Source organism: Sus scrofa, chromosome 1 (assembly GCF_000003025.6).
Source record: "Sus scrofa isolate TJ Tabasco breed Duroc chromosome 1, Sscrofa11.1, whole genome shotgun sequence".
NCBI classification, from domain to species: Eukaryota; Metazoa; Chordata; class Mammalia; order Artiodactyla; family Suidae; genus Sus; species Sus scrofa.
In genome coordinates, this window is record NC_010443.5 from 269,806,640 (window position 1) to 269,828,869 (window position 22,230).

General features: G+C 58.2%; 2 protein-coding genes across 2 annotated transcripts; one reads left to right on the forward strand and one right to left on the reverse strand.

The window, feature by feature from the left end:
• C1H9orf50 (chromosome 1 C9orf50 homolog) lies at positions 2,306 to 18,006 on the reverse strand. The gene is given in 13 exon segments (XM_021085475.1): positions 2,306 to 2,528; positions 2,843 to 2,999; positions 3,210 to 3,312; positions 5,671 to 5,778; positions 5,781 to 5,833; positions 8,613 to 8,729; positions 8,830 to 8,917; positions 9,192 to 9,712; positions 13,209 to 13,426; positions 16,354 to 16,478; positions 16,607 to 16,884; positions 17,317 to 17,419; positions 17,970 to 18,006. Coding segments are annotated over 13 exon segments (2,013 nt in total). The 3' UTR covers positions 2,306 to 2,423.
• Positions 13,135 to 22,193, forward strand: NTMT1 (N-terminal Xaa-Pro-Lys N-methyltransferase 1). Its single transcript, NM_001243457.1, is given in 5 exon segments — positions 13,135 to 13,278; positions 19,267 to 19,479; positions 20,235 to 20,288; positions 20,291 to 20,486; positions 21,268 to 22,193. Coding segments are annotated over 4 exon segments (669 nt in total). The 5' UTR covers positions 13,135 to 13,278; positions 19,267 to 19,317; the 3' UTR covers positions 21,525 to 22,193.

Here is a 22,230-nt window from a genome sequence, read left to right on the forward strand (position 1 = left end):
GGCCACCTGCCAGCCCCGAGTGGAAATGTACCAGAGAAAAGGACCCTGCCAGGGACCCCGGGGAGGGTCCATCCCTTCCCTGCAGCACTCCTCTCACCCCCCCCTTCTTAGTCACCCCACGTTCAGGTGCAAGCTCTGCCTGCAGAGGAGCAGCAGGGGCGTGTTGGAAAGGTCTGCAGAGGGCGGGGGAGGGGGCTGCATATGTGGCCTCGAAGTTAGCAAGTGGACCTGGGAATGTGGGGGCTGGGGTCGCTAGGAGACCCTAACAGTGGGAGGGTGTGCGTGGGGGTCCTCCGTGAGTATATGATGTTTCTAAGTGCTGTGTGTGGGGGGGGTGGTACCCGGGGACATGTCTTTGTGGGGCGTGTGTCTGTGGAGCATCCTTACGCCGTGTGTTCATATATGTGTGTTGCGTGTTTCTCTGATGTCTGTGTCGTGTGTGTGTGTGTGTGTGTGTGTGTGTGTGTGTGTCGTGGGGGGGCGGGGGGTGCGCGCGCCCGCGCGGGGCGCGTCTCCGAGGCGCGGTCCGCGGCTGCCCCTTCGTGTCCCCGATTCTGTTGGGAGTGGTGGGAGGTGAGGCTCGAAGCTGCCGCTCAAGGTCCTCTTGACACAGAATCCATGTTTGTCGAGGAGGGAAAGAGGGAGCGTAGGGAAGAGAGGGGAGGAGAACCGGGAGCGGGAAGGAAGAAATGAAGCTGGGGGGGCGGTGGGGGGAGCGGGAGGGGAGGGGTCCCCGAGAAGCCGGGCTGCGGAACCCCATGTGGCCGCCAGCCGAGTGCCCAGCTCCACCCCTCCCGGCAGGTCCCATCTTAGGGACCCGAACTCGGCACCCCACGCACCCAACCCACCCCGCCGCCCCTGCGCGTCGCACGCGGGCCTCAATTTCCAGTGCCCGAGGCCGACGGCTCTGTTGCAAGTTGAGCAGTTTTTTGGTTTAACAAAAAGCGAGAAAGGGAATCTGGGGGTCGGGGGAGCCCCTCCCCCCCAACTCCCGAGGCCCGGCCTTGACCTCGGGCAGGTGGAAGGAGGCGGCGCGGCGCGGGACGGGAGACACCGGCGCAGCGCGAGGGGAAAAGTTTCCGACCCTTTAGCAAGAGGCTGAGAAGTTTCGGCCGCGCCGAGCGGCGTCAAAGCCAGGCCAACACTGCCCCCGCGTGGGCGCGGCGCGGCGCTGCAGCCGGTGGCCGGCTTGGGGTCCCCCGCGGCCCTGCAGGGGAAACTGAGGCTCAGAGAGGGCGAGGGGGGCGCTGTGCAAAGCCACGGGGAGGAGATGCAGTAGAATCAGGCCTCCTCTGGTACCCGCGGGCTCTCTAAGAAATAGAAATACTGGGCGGGAGCGGCGGGGAGCATCGCGGAAGTCAGGGGATTGAAATCCCACTCCAGTCTTTAGTGAAGGGGTGTGGTAGCACTGCCCCAGGGTTTGTAGATCTTTAGCCTTATGTTTTGGAGCCATGGAACCCCTTCAAAACAGGCCTCCTCCATCCACAACCTGTTCTGGCCCTAACATCCCCGGGGGCCCGTCCAGCCCAAATCCCACCCTTTCCTATTCAGGCCCTTGTCTGGATGTGGATTCCGTGGTTGTTTCCTCACTGCCCAGGAGGTGGCGATAAAGACCTCGATCCTGGGCTGGGCGAGGGGTTGGAGCCAAAGAGCTGCTGAGAAGGGGGGGGGGGTGGTGGCTCAAGCTTTGCCCAGCAGTTGGAATGCGGGTGCGTGGCAGGTTCAAACCCGGCAGACAGGCGAATGGGGGCAGCACTGCTGGGTCCGTGCAGCGGTCAGATAAACCCCAGGCAGTTCCTTGTCTTTGGTCACCTCCTGATAGGACTCTTAGACATTGCCCGCCTCACAGCACTCCCCCCATCCTCTGCCCCACCTAGAAGAGAAACATCTGGCACTTGCCTACCCAGATGCTTGCCCTCCAGACCAGATGGTGAGAACCTGGCCTGGGGAACGTGAGACAAATGTTTGTCCCTTGGGTCAAAATCTGGACGCCCTCACCCCACGGGGTAGTCAGCAAGCAGCCTTTGGTTCTAGTCAAAGATGGTGGCTGGGGTGGAGGAGTCAGCCCAGGTCGGTGCCTGCTTCAGGTTCGGGCTGATCCAGGGTGACAGAGGCTTGGTCCCAGGTATGAAGTGGGTGGCAGGGTCTCCCACCTCCCAGAAGAGGGGCTCACTGGAACAAGCCTGACCCTTGAAGACGCCTTGCCTCCACCCCTCAGCTTCATCTCAGCTGTGACTCTGCCCCTTCCCTCCCCCTGGGGTCCAGGACCCCTGAAGATCAGAAACCAAGCACCTGGACAGGCTTGTAGGGGGAGACCTGGCAGCAGGTCCCAGCCACCTGGGATGTGCGTTTATTTGTGGGTCAGGGAAGGCCTCTCCTCACCCCCGCCCATGGCCATGCCTGGGCTTTGGCACAGCGGCCATTCACCTCCGAGTGCGGTACGATGCCGAAGGCAGGAGGAGCTGGTACCCCTTCGGGCGGCCTCGTTTCAGGACCGTGTGCAAGACCAAGCTGGGCAGGAAGGACTCCTAGAGCCAGAAGGAGGACCAGCTGGGGGTTTGGGGGGCCTCTGGTCAGGATCTGGGGTTCCCTGGGCCCAGGGGGGGTTCTACACTGCAGCTCCAGGGGGTAAGGGCCTCAATCAGCCCCATTTTACAGATGTAAAAACTGACGGGCAAAGAGACCCCCACCACTGGCAATGAGGAGCTGGGATCTGAACCCAGGCAGCCCAGCCCGAGGGCCTACCCCTTAGCCGACCACACACTCAGAGCCCCAGCCACCCCACTGAGCACCCCCAGCCCAGGCAGGGGCTCCAGGTGGCTGGCTGCCAGCAGTTGCTCACCAGCTTCTGGGTCCAGGAAAAGGGTGATTCCTCCATCTGCTCCAGGAAGGTTTTGAGGTCTCCCCGCTGTCTCTGGGCAGTGGCCCTGGGGATGAAGGGCAGGTGGCTGTTCGTGCAGGTGTCCTCAGAGAGGTGGTCCTTTGGCTCCAGGGTGGACCTGAGGGGGACAGGAGCCCATGAGCTTCGAGGACCCTGGGTCCCAGGTCCACCCTGGCCAGCGGGGCCCTAGAGGGCGCAAATACTGGGGGACAGGGAGGCTCACAGGGTGAGCAGACATGTCAATCCCGACCCCTCCCCGCAAGCTTCACAGGCCAGGCAAGTCCCAGCCGAATGAGCTGGCCATGCTCTCCCCTTGGCCTTGGCGTACAGGGCTTTGGGCAAACTCTCCAGCCATCGCCCGACACTGCCAAACACCCGCTCCGATGCTGCTGACCGGCCGGCTGGCCTGTTCCCGGTGATGCCCTGCCGGACTGAAAGAGAGAGGGCACAGGTCAGACTTCAACCCAGGCGGGGGCGCCTGTACCACCCGCTCCCCGCTCCCTCCTCCCTCTGGCTGGCAAGACCGGGCAGAGCCTGGTCTCCATGGCAACCCAAGGCTCCCCAGCGCCTTCTGGCTGCCTCCAGAGAAAGAAGGCTTGGGTTTTAAAACTATTTTGCTTGACTGTTTTTGCCTTTATTTCTTTTATTTTTAATTTTTATTTATTTATTTATTTTGTCTTTTTGCCTTTTCTAGGGCCGCTTCCCGCGGCATATGGAGGTTCCCAGGCTAGGGGTCCAATAGGAGCTGTAGCCACCAGCCTACACCACAGCCACAGCAACGCGGGATCTGAGCCACGTCTGCAACCTACCCCACAGCTCATGGCAATGCCGGATCCCTAACCCATTGAGCAACGCCAGGGATTGAACCGCAACCTCATGGTTCCTAGTTGGATCTGTGCCACGACGGGAACTCCATTTTTTTTTTTTTTTTGGTATTATTTTTTATTAAAAAAATTTTTTTTTCTTTTTAGGGCAGCACCTGCGGCATATGGAAATTCCTGGGCTAGGGGTCCAATCCGAGCTGCAGCTGCCGGCCTACACCACAGCCACAGCAATGCAGGATCCGGGCTGCATCTGTGACATACACCACAGCTCATGGCAGCACCAGATCCTTAACCCACTGAGCGAGGCCAGGGATCGAACCCGCATCCTCATGGATACTATTTGGGTGCTTAACCTGCTGAGCCACAATGGGAACTCTTGTTTTGGTCTTTATTATCCAAGCTGTGCCCTCACAACCACTCCTGCTCCACTCAAAATGGGCCCCCTTTCCCACGGTGGGAAGACCAGTCACCCCACCGTGGAAATCTGAGATGATGCTGAGAATCCTCCAGGGCTGGGGAGTCTTTGCTGTCCAACAGCTGCCCCTCCAGCTGGTCAGGAACCCCGAATCCCCCAGCGTGGAAAGGGCTGGGAAGCAGCTGGCCGAGCCCCACTCCGATGCCCAGGGTGGGGTGGGGTGGGGCATGACCGCAGCCCCTGTGTCCAGTGGATGACCAGGAAGTGTCTCCCATGCCAGGGCCAACTGCTGTTTCCAAGAAGTTTTTTTCTTTTCTTTTTTTTTTTTAGGGCTGCACCCGCAGCATATGGAGGTTCCCAGGCTATGGGTCCAATCGGAGCTGCAGCTGCCGGCCTACGCCAGAGCCACAGCAACACGGGATCCGAGCCGCGTCTGTGACCTACACCAGAGCACACAACGCCGGATCCTAAACCCACTGAGCGAGGCCAGGGATCGAACCCGCAACCTCATGGTTCCTAGTCGGATTCGTTTCCACTACGCCGTAACGGAAACTCCAAGAAGCTGTTTTCTGAGGGCACCCCCTTTCCTTCGATTCCCAGGGAGACCCAGGGGTACTTGGGTTTTCCTTCTTGGCTGCTGTGTCGTCTGCTCTCCAGCCCTTGGCTTCTTCCTATGGCACAAGCGGAAGTCACGTCGGGCCAAGTTGCGCTCCCACCTCCAATTCCTGTGGCCCTAAGGAGGCAGGATTGGGCTCCTCCTGAATGGGCCAAGGTCCTGGATTTTGAGGGCTTTCCCCCAGCGCGGCTTTGGGGCAGCCATTCCCTGAGAGTGCACACAGTTGGTGCTTAATAAATAGATGAGGCCACTGGACGGCTGGACCCTGAGAAGAGAAGGGCCCAGGCAGATGGCGAAAGGGGGCCTTGGTAAAGGTCACACCAGAGCAAGGACCCGTACTCTTCCTCACTGCCACCTGCCACCCACTTCAGAAAACACTGGAAACTGGGCCAAAACGGACCCTCGCACATCTGACCCCGAAGAACCGAGAGCAAAGTTCCGCCCTGGGAACCTGGGTCTAGTGGTTGGTTCCCAGCTTCTTTGCCGGACCAGGCGGTGCTGGCCTTCCCTAGAGGTGTGGTCTTCTGGAACTTTCGGGACAGCTCCTCAGCCAGGCCCCTGAGACCTGCCTCCATGGGTGGGGCCAGACGTGGGTTGCTGTGGGTGCTGGTTCCAGGGTGGGCAGCTGTGGTGTGTGGGACCCCTCGGCAGCCAGAGACCCTTCCATGGTAGCCAGGCCTGGGCAGCCACTGTTGCCTGGGCCACAACTGCAGCTGCTTTCGGGCACCATCTGCCTGGGGACACCTCTGCTGCTGGACCTCAGACCCTCTACTCGGGCCTTGAAGGTCACCCCTCGCAGCCTGGAGGCCAGTTCCAGAGCCTGCTCTACAGGGTCAGGGCCTCTTGGCCTTTGCAGGCCGGCCCCCAACTCCCAGGACCCAGGTCCACAGCCTCTGCTTTGGAACATTCTCGGTCCTCACGCTTGTCTGCTCACCTGCACAGCTGCGCTCCCAGTAGCGAAGCGCTGTGTCCCGGAGCGTCTCGTCCGCGAACCGCACTCGGAAAGGGCAGCACCGCCTGCGGTGCCCAGAACCTTCCCCGAGGAGTTGTGGGTGAGCACGGCCTTGAGCTTGGGGGCCTGTGTAGCGTGGGGCCTGCTGAGACAGGTGAGAGGGGCAGGGAAGGGCCAGAGCCTGAGCCCCCAGGCTCCCCAGGCCACCCCCCAACAGCACACATCCCCCAATCAGAGCTGGCTGTGGGATCCTGACAACCACAACTGGCCTTTGCTGAGCTCTTCCTGCCCATCGGGCAACACGCCAGCCCACCCAACCCACACAAACCCTATGAAACATGATTCTCATTCCCATTTTACAGATGAGAAAACTGAGGCACAGATTTTTGGTTTGGTTTTGGGAGCTGCACCTGCGACATGTGGAAATTCCTGGGGCAGGGATCAAACCTGAGCCACCGCAATGACAGCGCCAGATCCTTAACCTGCTGCAGCCAAGAACTTTGCACCAAATTTTTTTTGTTTTGTTTTGTTTTTTAGGGCTGCATCCATGGCATATGGAGGTTCCCAGGCTAGGGATCCAATCAGAGCTACAGCTGCCAGCCTACACTACAGCCCCAGCAATGCAGCATCTCTGCCACGTCTGCAACTATAGTACAGCTCACGGCAATGCTGGATCCTTAGCCCCTGAGTGAGGCCAGGAATCGAACCCGCAACCTCATGGTTCCTAGTCGGATTCATTCCCTGATGGGAACTCTGAAACTGTTCTTATCATCATCAACTTCAGTTATCCCCCTTCCCAGCTGGGAAGGAAGCACCCTCAAGTCTCCGTTTTAGGGTTTTCCCTTTTAAATTATGTCCTGTGTACTGGAGGCGTGATAATAGGACCCTTATGAGAGTTTGGTGAGTATTAAACGACTCATGTGAGGCACTGGGTACAGGGCCTGTCAAGGGGCCTGTGCTCAATAAAGGGCATCTGTTATTGTTACACTCATTGCTATGTTACAAATTTCAGCCACCAAGGCAAGGCTGCAAGAGGGCCAGCTTGATCCATTCATGGCTGCTCTGTTATTCAGAAATGCCACATTCAGGAGTTTCCATTATGGCTCAGTGGGTTAAGAACCTGGCACAGTGCCCATGAGGATGCAGGTTCGATTCCTGGCCTCGCTCAGTGGGTTAAGGACCTGGCATTGCCCTGAGCTGGGGTGTAGGTCACAGATGCGGCTCAGATCCCGCGTGGCTGTGACTGTGGTGTAGGCAGACAGCTGTAGCTCTGATTAGACCCCTAGCTGGGAACTGTCATATGCCGAAGGTGGGGCCCTAAAAAGCCAAAAAAAAGAGGAAATGCCAAGTTCAATCTTAAGTTCATGCATACCGATATGTCTGCCTCCATTTATCCGACCACATCTTTATAGCCACGTGGACACAGAAGGGTCCCTTTTCATAAGCCCACTAAAGAGCCAGGCAGCCAGGAGATGGCCAAGATGGGGTCGGCTACAGGCCCTGAGACCTGGGTACCCAACAGGTGTCTGCTCAGCACAGGCCTGAGTGGCACTGGCCTCGGGACCAGACAAAGGCTCGCTCCAGCTCTGCCCCCTGGCCTGAAATCTCAGCTTCTCCTCTCTAAGGCTGCTGGAGCCTAGTCTAATGCAGCCTGGGGTCCCCAGCAGGGCCCACCCTGGAATCCCACACACTGTAAGGTGCTCAGGAATTAGCTCCTAAACGTAAAGCACTGAAAGTGTCCATCACTGCCGTGGCTTCCATTTGAGATAATGAGTTCCATGCGTTCATTATTACAGCTCGTGAGGAATAGTATGCTTATTTGGTCTGAGAGCCTTAAAGTTCCTGGGTGGGCAAATCACTGACTCTGATCCGTCAGTGGGGTCTGGCTGGAGAACTGTGTCAGGAAGGGTTCTGAGGCTCAAGAGGGAAAAGTGCTGGGAGCAACTAGTACTGTCTGCGATGGGTCCAGGATAAGGAGGAATGGCCGGTCTGTCACGAGTTACTCTCCCTGGTCCTTAAACCCGTGGGCGCGTACCTACTCGCCCTGCCCCCATGTTCAAGCCTGTTTCGGCTGGAGGAATTTTTTCTGGGTTCTTTCCCTGCTCCGTTAGAGCTTCAGCATCTGGGCCCAGGGGGAGCCCTAATGCCCAGGCCCTTTCTACCCTCATTCTTTATTTTATTTCTCCCAATATTTGACATATAACAAAAGCTAACGAAAGAGGAAGAAATGGATGAGTGAATGTTGGGATGGGGAAAAGGATGGAAGCGTGGTAGAGGGTGGATGGATTGATGGGAGAATTAATGAAAAGGCCTTAATAGATGGACTGGATCTTAGGATGGATAGATATGTGCCTGTAGCAGGTGAATGATTAGGTAGAGGGAGCGTAGACTTACAGATGGCTTCACGACTAGATGGATTTACAAGTGGATGGGTTGATCATTGGATTCATGAATAGAGGGACAGAATTGTGGGAGTTTGTGGACAGCTGGATGGATGGATGGATGGATGGATGGATGGATGGATGGATGGATGGACAAGAGACCTGATTCATGGGTAGATGGAGGGATGGAGAGATTCCTGAATAGGTGCCAAAGACCTGGTTCACAAAGAAAAGGTATGCAAAGGTGGATGGGGGAATGGGAGAATGAATATGCAAATGGACTCATAGATGAATTGTGACTGTGTTGGGAGGAGACCTAATTCATGGGTGGATGGATTCATAGGTGTCGATGGATAACCCTTGAACAGGTTGGGAGAAGATCTGTTTCATGGATGGACACAGGTGGTTGAATAGGTGGACAGCTGGGTAAACTCATGGGTGAGAGACAGAGGAAAGAAAAGAAGGGAAGGAATGCTTCCCCTCCCCCCACGCAGCCCACCCCCACCCCCGCCGCTCCCTTCTCCCCCCTCTCCCATAACTCACTGGTTGGCCTTCTTGACAGAGGCGAATTGTGAATGACCTCTGCTGAAGGGCCCCAGGGCAGGTATCTGATGGAGCAAAATCTTCTTAAGACTATTCTTGAAGTATGAGGGCTGGCCCCTTGAAGACAAATAGGCCACACCTGGCATGAGTGGTCAGGGTCCCCCCACTGTCGGAGCATCGGGAACAGCCCGTGCCCGCCAGCAGATCACTGACTTACCGCAGGTCTGGGAGGAAGGAGTAGCTGGGACCCTGAGACCTTCCGGAATGCTCTGACACACCCCTTTGATGTTGCGATGCTGAGGATGCTGGGAGCCAGGAGGAGGTGGAAATCGTTATGAGCCTTCGCTTGGGGACAGTCCTTACTAGGCTCTTCCTGGTTGTATGACCTTGGGCCTCAGTTTACCCATCTGTACACTAGGGGCAACGGCAGCTTCGCCCTTGAGGAGTGGTTGCCAGGACTCTGCCAGGCACACTTTACTCACGCTAGCACCCTTCTAGTCCAGGTGCTGGGACCACCCCCGCCGGAAGTGACTCGGCCCCGCCCTCGCCCCGCCCCCTGGGGGCCCGTAGGGGCCTCACTCAGTGGCTGCGGCTGCTCAGCACAGGCACACTCCGCCCGGAGCTGGTGCAGGAACTGCCGGAACCCGCCCCTTAGCCGGGAGCCCAAGGAGTCGGGGGTCTCACTGGCCGAGCCCCCGAGGGGGTCCTCCCACGGTCCAGGCGCAGAGCGCCGGGTCGCGGGTTCCCGGGGCTCGCCGGCCAAGAGCAGGGGCGGCAGCAGCAGCGACCTCAGCCCCGTCCGGGCGCGCGCCGCCCGCTGGGCCACGGTGGGCAGGACAGGCAGGTGTAGCCGGCGGCGCCTGGCGCCCACAGCGGGATCTGAGTGCGAGGAATCACACCCCAGGTCCTGCCACCACTCGGCGCCGCCTTCCGAAGCCCTCGTGCTCCCCGAAGCCCCCGCGCGAGAGGCTGCTCGGAGCTCAGGCAGAAGCAGCGCGGGCAGCAGCGGGTCTCTCCTGTGCGATCGCCGCCGCCGGGGAGCCCCTCGGGCGCCACCTGCTGGGCCCAGGAACTGGGGTGCCGCCGGGGCATGTCTGGCCCTGCGCTCAACTCAGGGCATCCTCACGCCAGTGGGGACGAGAGGTGCCGTGTGAAGTGGAGAGGAGGGCATAGACCAGCCCGCAGGCCATAGCGCCCAGGGCGGGGCAGTGTGGCTTGGGGGGGACCACCGCTGGCTCGCCAGACAATAAGAGGCTTCAGGCTACAGCACCCCGATCCTCTGTTTCCTCACGTGAAAAAACGGTGACGGTGAGAGGACCCACCTTTTTGAGTTGCTGTGACGTTGAAATGAGCGAGCACGTGTAAATGGCTTAGAACAGCGCCAGGCACGTTGTACTGCTCAGCAAAGACTAGCTACCGTCATCATCATCGTTATTATTATTTAAAAATTGTTACTGTTATTTGTCTGCGTTTCTCTACTTATCAGCTGTACCCTCGGGCAAGCCAATTAATTAAGCTTCTCTCAGTGCTCTCATCTGCGGAATGGGGATAGGTAACCAGAGCCTGATTCTTTGTGCCTGAAACAGCACCACGTGGTAGAGAGAGCTTAGCACTTGCAAAGTTCAACCTGCTGTTACTGTTATTAGCGCTCCCTTGGGAACTGGGAAACCTGGAACCAGCTTGAAAGGGTGACCTGCCCTGCAGCTGCCCAGTCCCGCTGGAGCCCCAGAGCGCCTTGGATGGGAGCTTGTTGAAAATACAGATGCCCCAGCTTCTGACTCACCAGGTCTGGGGTGGAACCAAGACACATCTTTTGGACAAGCTCCTCTTTTGGGAGACAGAGCCCCAGACCCTGACACTGGGGTCTCAGAACCTGCTTCCCCCCACTACACCCCATCCCCAGAGGGTCAGCTCTGAGCTACTCACCCTAGTGGGGCTTTGGGGAGGGGCCAGGGACGGTCCCCTGAATTTAGAGCCCCCTAACAGGTGGGCTGGTCCTTGGGAGAGCCCATCTTCCTGGCCTGGTTCTTCTGTTGGCCCCTCCCGGCTGCCTCCATGGCCTCTTCAGGGTCACTGTGATCCGCCCCAAGGCCAAATGGCCACTGAGGCCGGGGGCAGAGGGCGGGGCTGCTGTGCTCAGGATGCTAAGGCTGCTGTCATAAGGGGCTGTGAGACTCCTGGCCGAGGCAGCCAGGCCCAAGCCAAGGATGAAGAGCCCAGGGTTCCACTATCCCCTCTGGATCCAGGAGGCTCAGATGGGTCATGTTTGGGTGGGGTGGCTCTGGAAATGAAACGTCCACTGAAAGTTTGGGGAGTAAGAATGCAGTGGGCCTCCGGAAACTAAAAGAACCAGTTTTGAGGAGTTCCCATTGCGACTCAGGGGTTGAGAACTTAGCACATTGTCCATGAGGATGTGGGTTCAATCCTAGGCCTCGCTCCATGGGTTAAGGATCTGGCATTGCAGTGAGCTGTGGTATAGGTTGTATATGTGGCTCTGATTTGACTCCTAGCCTGGGAACCTCCATATGCCATGGGAGTGGCCCTAAAAGGCAAAAAACAAACAAACAAACAAACAAAAAACACCCAACAGAAACACTGCACTCTGCTTCTACTTGCTATGTGATGCTGCGTAAGCCTCTCCTTTCTCAGGCTCCAGGGTAAGATGGACTGCTGGGCCCCACCTGTGACTCTTGGCTGGGAGGGGCCAGGGATGAACCTGGTATGGTGAAACTGGAGTAGGGGGACAAGGGTGGTTTGGACAAGTCATTTCACTGGCCTGGTATGATTTTGCAATTTGAAAATGAAAAAAAAAAAAAAAGGCTTTGGAATTCAAATGACAAGATGTCTGCCTGGAAGGAAACATCACAGACAATGTATTTTGTTTTCTGTAAACATTTCCTCATCCAGGGATGGAAGAGCCTGCCTCCTTGGGGACGTTAGAATATTGAGTGAGGAAGGTGAGATATTTCCCTTTCTTTCTTTCTTTCTTTCTTTCTTTCTTTCTTTCTTTCTTTCTTTCTTCCTTCCTTCCTTCCTTCCTTCCTTCCTTCCTTCCTTCCTTCCCTCCCTCCCTCCCTCCCTCCTTCCTTCCTTTTTTCCTTTTCTTTTTAGGGCCACACCTGCAGCATACAGAGGTTCCCAGGCTCGGGGTCGAATCGGAGCTGTAGCTGCTGGCCTACACCACAGCCACAGCAACACAGGATCCGAGTCACGTCTGTGACCTACACCCAGCTCATGGCAATGCCTGATCCTTAACCCACTGAGCGAGGCCAGGGATTGAACCTGCATCCTCATGGATACTAGTCAGATTCATTAACCCCTGAGCCACGATGAGAACTCTGCGAGAAGCTTTTTGAGGTCAGCAGGCTGGCCAGACCCGGAAAGGCCTTGGAGTCCAGGTGTAGGGAAGGAAGTTTTCCATCAATAGGAGAAAAAGGTAGGGGCGGGTTTTAAGGCACCCCTAAAAGAGCTGGGCTCAGAGCTGCCCCCAAAAGATTATAGACACCTCCAGCAACTGAGATTATCTAAGATTTATCCACTTGCCGTAGAGACATGGAAAATGAAGCTTGGGAGCGCCCAGGCCAAGGCAACCAAGTCAAATCCAGAGTTCCCTAGAGAGGATGCCAAATAACACGGACAGATGTGGGGGACTCAAAACCAGGTTGAGGCTTTTCAGTGTACCGCACCCCCATCATCCCTTTCACTTCATTAGAGCAAGCATACTTTCAGCACCTCCTATGTGCAACACCCAGAGGAAGGCACTGTAAATCGAAGATAAAATGTCAGTTTAGGAAAAAAAGACTATGGTGAATATTGTGAATATTATGACATAGATGAATATTATGATGAAAATTATGCATCAGTTTCTATTTATTGAGACTTCACGCCAAGCACAGAGGTGAGCCCTTGACACAGGGTATCCCACAGATTTAACCCTCAGAGTCCTGGAAGGTGAGTAATTATTCCATCTATCTGGCAGAAGGGGATTAAGGCTTGAATGAGGCTTTTTCTCCCTCTTTTTACCCAGTGGAAAACCCATAGAACGTTCGGTTTTTTAAAAGTCCAGTCATGTTGTTCCCGTCATGGCTCAGTGGTTAACAAATCCGACTAGGAGCCATGAGGTTGCGGGTTCGGTCCCTGGCCTTGCTCAGTGGGTTAAGGATCCGGCGTTGCGGTGAGCTATGGTGAAGGCTGCAGACGCGGCTTGGATCCCGCTTTGCCATGGCTGTGGCATAGGCCGGAGGCTAGAGCTCCAAGTAGACCCCTAGCCTGGGAACCTCCATATGCCGCACGTGCGGCCCTAAAAAGACCCAAAAAGAAAAGACCAAAAAAAAAAAAGTCCAGCCTTGCTACCAAATGAGCTGGTGCGCAAGATGGAAGCGGGAACAGAGTGGGTGCTGCGGCTCTTTAAGGAGGCAAATCTCAAGTGAGGGCAGGATCCCACGGGGCGGGGCAAACCAATCGCGGGGCGGGCCTCTCGGAGGCCCCGCCCCAACACCCGGAAGTGACGTAAGCGGACAAAGGCGGTGCGCGCCGCGAGGTGTCGCTTCTGACCTGGGTCTGACGGAGCCGGCCGTGGGCTTCTGGGGTGCTCACCCCTGCCGCCGCCTCCTTCCCTTCCTGTTTCTCGTCCTCTTCTCCCGGGTCCCGGGAGCCCCCGCCCGGGGTGAGTAGCGCGAGGGGGAGCGGGAGCGGCGGCCGCCGGCAGAGGGGAGGCTCCCGCACCCAACTGCCTCGGCGCCCTGAGTCCCCGGCTCGCCACGTGACCCAGGCGCCAGCCGGCTGGGCCCCACGTGCGCGCTCCTAGGCGGTTCCTGGGCTCCGGGTGTGCAGTGAGGAAGGCCGAGGCCCCCCGAAGCCTGGGCAGGACACTCCCCCACGCCGGCCCCCGCCGCACCAAGCCCCTTTCCCTCCCTGAGCCTCACTTTCCCCTGTGAGAAACGGGGGGTAAGGAGGGCACTTTCCTGAAACCGAGGGGTAAGGCGAGCACCCGCTGGGAGGGTGGGCGCGAGGATTCAGTAAACTGCTCAGCTCCGAGCCGAGCACAGCTTAGTGCCCGTCACATGGGAGTTGCTATCATAGTTCACTTTGGACTCGACCCCAGTCACGGCTCAGCATAGGCGCCGCTCGAAAGACAGCCGGCCGCCAAGAGCCCTTGAAGCCAAGGTCAGCCCCTGGACAGAGAGGCTGCCATATCAGAAGGCCCAGGCTTGGCTGCCCGTCGACTGTGTGGACTCTCCGTCTGCACAATAAGGGGTAGAAACAGCTAGTGTCCGAGGTCCTGCGGGTGGGGCTGGGCAGTACTGCTCGCGTCTGGTTGTATAGAATCTGCACAGTGAGATGGAATGAGACCCTGAGGGGACCAGGGCCTTGACCGGGGTTAGAAGTCTCCTTGGTCTGATTTCCTGTGTGTGTGCCCCACCCCATTAGTGGAATGGGTTTTTTCTCTGTCAACTAGGGGAGGCGGCAGGGTTGGAGGTATGTGTAGCTGGCTTTGGTGGAGACCAGAAGCCACAGAGTCACAAAGATAGCGTCTCCCAAACCTGCAGTGTTTCTGTGCTTAGGTGGATTGGCTGAGCTGCCAAGTCCACTGGATTCACCACCCTGTGTAACAGTAACAATCCTGGAGGTTTGGCCAACTCTCTAAGGTTTAGAGGGCCTTTCGGAGTATTTTCTCCTTAGATCTTCACACATGGCAAAGAGAATTGATGAGAATCTCAATTGACAGTTTTAAGTTTGAGATTAACATGTGCCGAGCTGTGCGTGGATCCCTTTATGCTTTTTTATCTGCATTTAATCATCACAGCCTTCCTATAAAGTCTGTAATGCTATTCCCATTTTATAAATAGAGACACTGGAGTTCCCTGGCGGCTCAGTGGGTTAAGGATCTGGTGTCATTGCTGCTGTGGTGCAGTTTTCCATCCCTGGCCTGGGAACTTTTGTAAGCCACCAGTGCAGCCCCCTCCCAAAGACACTTAAGAGGTGTTGTCTTATCTCAGTTTACACAGCTGATGAGAAGCAGAGCCAAGATTCAGACCTGGTTTGTTCGATTCCATCAGAACCTTTTTTTTTTTTTTTTTTTTTGTCTTTTTAGGGCTGCACCCATGGCATATGGAAGTTAGGGGTCAAATCGGAGGCTGTAGCTGCCAGCCTACATCACAGCCAGAACAACTCGGGATCTGAGCCGCGTCTGTGACCTACACCACAGCTCACGGCAATGCCAGATCCTTATCCCACTGAGTGATGCCAGGGATCGAACCTGCATCCTCATGGACACTAGTTGGGTTCATTACTGCTGATCCACGATGGGAACTCCAGAGCCTTGTTTTTTAAACACCCCCACCTCCCTGTTTTTTTGGGGGGTCTTCCTTCCTCTCTCCCTCCCTCCTTTTTCATAGACCACCCGGCCATTCTCCTAAGTCCAACTGCTGGCCGCACAGATCCAGGGACGGGCCCTGTCCGGGAGGGTGCAGGAGGGGAGCGGTAACTCCAGGCAGGCTCCTGCCTCCTGTTGCTTCCAGGCTTTTTCGTGGAGACTGTAAACAGGGGATGGGATGAGCCCACAGAGCCTCGTCCTTGCATCCTGGGTGGCTGCCGGGCTGTCCCCTGAACACCTTGGAGGGGAGGGAGAGGTGGCCATGAAGGATGCGCAGTCTCCTCGCTGCGGAGCGCAGGTTCACCGTGAGCAGAGGGTCTCTCTCCTGCAAGCTGGCCTAGATGCACCCAGAGCCAGACTGTGCCCAGGCCCCTGCCCCATCCCTGCAGCCACGTGGCTCCTCCCTGTAGCCTGGACAGAGTGAAGGAGGACCTCCTGTGGTTTGACTGACACCCCGCTGTTCCTTCTGACTCCTACGGACCGCCTGCCCACCCAAGTCTGGACCCCAGGAGGCACATTTACTACTGAATCTAAGCTGTTAGAGCAAATGTCAAAGTTATACTTGCCATTTCCCAGCCTAGATGTGCCTCCTCTGGCTTGTTCTGGAATCTTCCTGTAAGCGGAATTCTTGTAAATTAGATTATTCAGGGGACCTTGACCTTTAAGGGAATCATTTTACAGTATGATTTTGGTAAAGCAAAAAGTTGCATTGTCAGTAAGGGGCTTCAGTGTTACTGGGTTTAAACGGCTAGGTTTTTGTCTGTGGGATTTTCTGGAAAGTGCGGGGTGACTAGCTGTACATGGGTCTTTCTTGGATTCATTCAGCAGCCGGTTAGTAGACACTCATCTTGTGTCAGGTGTGAGACTGTGGTGTGTGAGGTCGTGTCCTTGTCCTCAGAACGCTTGCCTCGGGGGGGAGGCAGGCAGGCGGCCCAGTACAGCCCCATTGGTATCTGGCCCCAGGTTTAGTCTGTTGCTCGCTTGGAAGGGAACGTTGTGTTGAATGCCCGTAAGCTACGTGGGATGCGGGAGAAATCCAGCAATTCATCTCCGGGTGTCGCCACTGCTTTCTGAGGGACTCCCGGCCCACTGGGGAGAGAGGTGGGGATACAAAATCAGAAGTTTGTCAAGCCTGGTGGGCAGTCGGCGACAGGGCCGAGCACGCCCGAGCGGGAGCTCTGGTGTGGTCCTTCCTGGTCACAGGAGGGGCTTTCAGACCCCACCCAGCCCCCAAACGCAGTTAAGTTGCCTGGTGACATTCAGGCTGGTGGCCCCCTTTCCGTCAGCTCTCAGGGAGCCTACAGTGATGGCCACTCTGTCACTGCCAGCATTCCCGGCCTCTGCATCCTTTTGTGTGTCCCGTACCTCTAGGTTGAAGCAAGCGTTCACGGTCATAAGCAGCTGCCCTCTCTCCCTGGATGCAGGCAGATAGCTTCCGGTGCTGGGACCCTGGTGCAGGTCGGGGCCTCGAGCCAGGGCGGGCGACGGTACTTAGCGCCTTGGCCCCCTGCTGTTACCCCGGAGGGCTCCCGGGTGGGCGCAGGGACTGGAGCTGCCTCGCTGTGGTCGCAAAGCCTCGCAGCCTTGCCGGGAAGTGAGCACTGCCGTCTGAGCTCACCCAAGAGGGGCTGGAGCAGAGCGGATGGGTTCTCCTGCGGGTCGGACCAGTGGCAAAGTTGCAGATCTAAGGAGCACCCTGGTAGGGCATGAGGGTGCTGTCGGCTCTCTTCTGTCCCTCGGAAGGCCAGTGTGACCGTGTCCCCGGGGAAGGTGGGGGTCCCCAGCAGGAGCCAGGCCCGGGGCTGAGGAGGAGGCCCCCGCCCTCTGCCCTCCGCAGCCTGGCTGGGCCCTTGCCGATGCCCGCAGCGGCTGCCTGGGTTCCCTGGAACGGGCCGACTGCGGCAGGAGTGGATCTGCGTCTGTGAGCAGCGTTTCTGAGTTGTTTGGCTGGGGTGGGCCTGCTGCTTCTGGAAGGTTCCTTCTCTTCCAGGACAAGCTCCGAGGACAGTCGTGGGTTGGAGGCTGGCAGCAGACGTGGTGGCGAAAGTCTTTTCTATCTGATGACTTCTCTTGAAGCTCCAAAAGCACGCCTCGCTCTCAGGGGTTTTTCAGTGTTTTGGGGACTGTCCCGGGGGCCAGGGACTTCGCAGGCTTTCAGGGGAGCACTGCAAGGGGGCGGGGCGAACCCCGGGGGGCAGAGTCCCTGTGCCGAGGGACTCCTGTGGGCTCCGTGCTGGGACGCGGTGGTGAGAGGGGCCCTGCCTCTGGGGCTTCCATTCTGGGGAAGGCCGGACAGTAAATAAGCAGCGTCGTTTCCGACAGAAACACCGTGGCGGCAGCGGCAGGGACTGGATTATGGTGCTGGCGGGGAGCACCTCAGCCAGGCCGGTCAGGGAGGCCTCTTTCAGGAAGTGACACTTAGGCTGAGACCCTGACGAGAACAAGGCCCAGGGCCAGCCAGGTGCACGGGCCTTTTGTCCTTGGGTAGGACGCCAACTGCGCGTCAGCTCCCTTGGCCACCCGGGGCTGGGGGCTACCCGACTCGTTAGTTGTGAGGGTCCAGTGGCCAGGGAGGGGTGCCCAGTGCGTGTGGGCAGAGCGCGATGGCGGCCATCCCTGTGCTTTGGACTGGCGCGGCAGGTGGGGCCCCACAGCCCCTGCCCTCCAGATGCTCAGCTGCTGGGTTTCCCGTTGTTGACAGACGAACCCACAGACCCAGCCCTCTATGGCCTGCATATCATGCCACCTCTGCTCTGTCCTTGTCCCCAGGGCCTGGCTCGGGGGTTGCCTTCTCTCGGCTGCTGCCCCGCCTCCCATTCAGAAAGGACTCCTGTACCCCCTAAGTTTCTGTAGCACTTTAGTTTCTGCCTCGTGTTTTCATTGGTTCCATTTCTTCCCAGTGGGATCCTAAGCTCTCCGGGGCCGGGCTTTCTCTGGGCTGGCCTCACGGCGGCCAGAACAGCCCTACGCGTGCTGACTACCTGTGGATGAATGCTGGGGCTGCCGGACACATAGCATCTTCCGTCCCCCGCTGGCTGGAGTGGCCAGCTGTCCAGAACAGCATCACCAACCACCCTCTCTGCCGGGCGGGGCCCAGACATGGCTTTGTCACACTCCTATTGGGGCGTCTTCTCTCGATCTTTCCCCTGCAGCCCACACAGCTCCCACGCATCCTTCCAGAAGCATACATCTCTGGCCACTCCCTGCTTAACCTGGAGAAGTTCAAGCTTGCTGCTTGTTAGTGTGAAGTCTGAGCCAGCAGTATGTCCTGTAGGAGCCTCAGCTTCCTGCAGGTGCCTGTCTTTCTGGAGCATTCTTCCTGATGGCTTAGCAAACACTTCCTCGGCCTTAGTGTCAGCTGCTGGGCTACTTCCCGGGGTGTCCCCCTGACGCCCAGGCTCTGCCAGCACCTTGTACCCTCCACAACCCTCACACGTGCCCCTGTGTCCTTGTGGCTGACCCTGTGGTTCACAGCATAGTGCCTGGCAGAGTCTAGCTCACGGGTAACAGGGACTAGATGCCGAAGTGAGCTTTTCACAGGTGTGGGGGGTGGAACGGACTTGTGCAGCCTCTGCCAGGATCTGCTGGAGTGGCCGCAGTAGGCAGCTGGGGTTCCTTGCTTTGCTTGGCTTTGCTGTAAGTGCGGTTCTCTGTACCCTGAGGTTGGAAGCCGCCAAGTCGGGTGTCCTGTAGAGTAAGGAAAGAACCAGAAGCCAGGTCTCTGGGTCTCCCACTCTGACGTGAAGACAGCTTTGCAAGGAGTTCCTGCTCTGCTGCAGTAGGTTAAAGATCTGGCTGTGCTGCAGCTGTGGTGGAGGTCGCAGCGCCACCTCAGATTTAGTCCCTGGCCTGGGAACTTCCATATGCCGTGGGGATGGTTGGGGGTTAAAAAAAAAAGATAGCTTTGGGGTTCCCACAGGATTGGCGGCGTCTTGGAAGCAGTGGGACATAGGTTCAATCCCTGGCCTGGCACAGAGGGTTAAGGATCTGGCATTGCCGCAGCTGTGGCTTCCGTCACAACTGTGGCTCTGGTCTGTTGCCAGCATATGGCCTGGGAACTCCATGTGCTGCAGGGCGGCCAAAACTGTATATATATAGCACATATATAGCTCTGCAAAGAGACGGGAATGCAAGATGGGAGGCACTGCCATCTGAGGGGGAAGGGCAGACTGGGGACACTGGCCATTCCTCTGCATCCGGTGGGATCGTGTGACCAGCAGAAGCTGGCGGGAGTCTGGGGCCTCCATCCTGGCTGCCTCACCCCTTTTTTCTATTCAGGAGGCGCCCTGCTGAGCTTGGTGCCTGAGCATAGGCGTGGCTGGTGACAGCATGACGAGCGAGGTGATTGAAGATGAGAAGCAATTCTATTCCAAGGCCGAGACGTACTGGAAGGAGGTCCCGCCCACCGTGGACGGCATGCTCGGGGGGTATGGCCACATCTCCAGCATCGACATCAACAGCTCCCGGAAGTTCCTGCAGAGGTTTCTGAGGGTAGGCAGGTCTGGTGTGCTCTCCAGCAGGAGAGGGTGTGGCGCAGGTGGCACTGCCTGGTCTGCGTGGGCCGCCACCTTCGCACTGCAGGGTCTCTGGTGCCCTGTCGGTGTCCACTGCCCAGGCCTCTGAGAGCTGCAGGGCGGGGGCAGCTTGCAGGCTTGGGCTCAGGGATGCAGACAGGAGCCAGAACCAGAGCCACCTTCTTGCAAAACCTTTGCACTCATGCTCTTTGCAAGCACTTGGGCTGCAGGTGTTGGCTCTTTTGCCCAACACAGACTCCTAGTCCCTCGCCCCTGCCACCCTCCTCTGTGCCAGGCTGGCACCTCCTCCTGGTCTCCCTTGGCAAGCGCCGAGGCTGCTGCTGGGCCTTGCTCCACCCAGCGTCTCTCCTCTGCCCGCTTCCCGTCTTCCCCGTCTGTTCACGGATGGCCGTCTTCCATCCATTCCCTGCTTGGATTCTTTTTGTTTTCTCTCCGTTGTCATTTTCACGGGTCTTAGGACCGAGAGGAGATGAACACACCTATTCATGTTCACACCTTTAAGGGGAGGTGGGCTTTTCACTCTAGAAATGTGTGATCTGGGAGAAGAATGTGCTGTGCTCACACCCACTGGCACCCCCCACCATAGGTGCCAGCTGCCAGCCTGTGCCCAGCTCATCTCAGTAGTTCCAGGGCTCATGAGTTACGGCCTCTTGGCAGTGAGAGTCCCTCGGGCTCTCTCGCCCTCCTCACCGCCCGCCCTCTCTGCCTTAGGAAGGCCCCAACAAGACGGGGACCTCGTGTGCCCTGGACTGCGGAGCCGGCATCGGAGGATCACCAAGCGGCTGCTCTTGCCTCTCTTTGGCGTGGTGGACATGGTGGATGTGACGGAGGACTTCCTGGTCAAGGCGAAGAGCTACCTGGGCGAGGAGGGCAAGAGAGTGAGGAACTACTTCTGCTGTGGCCTCCAGGACTTCAGCCCCGAGCCGCACTCTTACGACGTGATCTGGATCCAGTGGGTGATAGGTGAGCGTCCGGGCCCCTCCGCCGCCTCCCTGCTTGTCTGCAGCGCAGAGGCCGGGCCTCCCTGGGCCTTGGGAGCCGGGCTTCTGCGGCAGGCGGGCCAGCGGGGCTTCCTCAGTCCTCCCCTGTCCCCAGGACTCCGCCTAGAAGGTTCATCTGCTTCCGTGTTTTGGTTCAACTCAATACCTACTGCAGCCCACTCGGGGGCAGTTTGTTGTTGAAGAAATTTAAATGACCAGGAACGTACTGCTTTCGGAGGATGCAAAGGGGAGCGCTGGGAAGAGGGAAGGTTGCAGCCTCGGCGGCCTCCCCACTGTTCACACTGAGGAAGCCCTGCTTTGCCAGCTTGTCCTCTGCACCCGCGTAGCTCCACAGCACACCCAGGGGGCTCTTCTCCGCCAGGGTGGGTGGCACAGGGCTGCAGGGAACACGCTATGGTCCCTAAAAGCCTGTTTGGAGTTTTAATGCAGCGAAGGAACTCTGGTCCACTCCCCTGACCCAGGCCTGGGAGGGGCGGGTGGGTGGCATGGAGTGTAGGTGTTGAGCAGGGCCTGCAAGTCCCCCGAGCAGGGCGACACCCAGCTGCGTACTCGGATTGCCCCGGGAAGGTGACTGCCGAGCCTGTTTCCTGCTGAAATGGGCTTTGGTGAAGCCCTCCGGGCTCTGGGCCAGTGGGCCCCGTGTTCAGCAGCACAGAGCAAGTGCTCAGTAAGGGGTGGACGAAAGAAACACGCGGCGCGGACGTGCCCGCCTCCTTCCCTGTGACGGCCTCTGCCCCCCGCAGGCCACCTGACTGACCAGCACCTGGCCGAGTTCCTGCGGCGCTGCAAGCGGGGCCTGCGGCCCAACGGCATCATCGTCATCAAAGACAACATGGCCCAGGAGGGCGTGATCCTGGACGACGTGGACAGCAGCGTGTGCCGGGACCTCGACGTGGTGCACAGGATCATCCGCCGCGCGGGCCTCAGCCTCCTGGCCCAGGAGCGGCAGGAGAACCTCCCGGACGAGATCTACCACGTCTACAGCTTAGCCCTCAGATGAGCGGGGCCGGCGGGAGCGCGGGACCAGTGGGGGCGGGGGGAACTGGCAGTCGGGCGAGGCCCGGAAGCTCCACGTCGACGGTTCGGGAGTGTCAGGCGAGGCCACTAAATATACCTGTGTCTGCCGTCCACTCGCTAGAGAGACTCTTTTACAAAAGGCAGAACGGGACCCGGGCGGGGAGGGCTGCCGGCGGGGAGGCTGGAGGCTGGCTGGGCCACCGTGAGAGGCGGGGCCCGGGCGGCGCAGGCCCCTGGTGCTCCCTAGGTGGGACCAGTGAGCCCACCAGAGGCGGAGGGTCTTCAGGAACAGGGCCCTGCCTTCTTGCCACAGGCCCGGCTGCCTTAGGAAGAGACTACTCCTTAATTTGCTTAAGGGTTTTGCCTTGGGGCAGGAGGGGAGCTGGGCTGGTGGAGCCCGTGGCTCTCTGTGCCCTCCTAGCTGCCTTGAACCCTCGTGCCACCTGCCTATGGTGCAGCTGGTGGGATGTCCACGTGCCGAGTCCTATGGAGACAGGGCCCTGGTGTCCTTGATGTGATTGTCACAGCAGCCTCTAGCAAGGGGAGAGGCCTAAAGCCTCCCTCTCGGCTGTGCCTCGTGGCTCCTCCTCGGTGGGCATTTCCAGGCAAAAATAAAAGGGTGACCCCTGTGCTGGGAGGGCCCTCGCCAGTCTGAAGTGGTGCTTTTCTTTACTGGGACAACTGCTGTG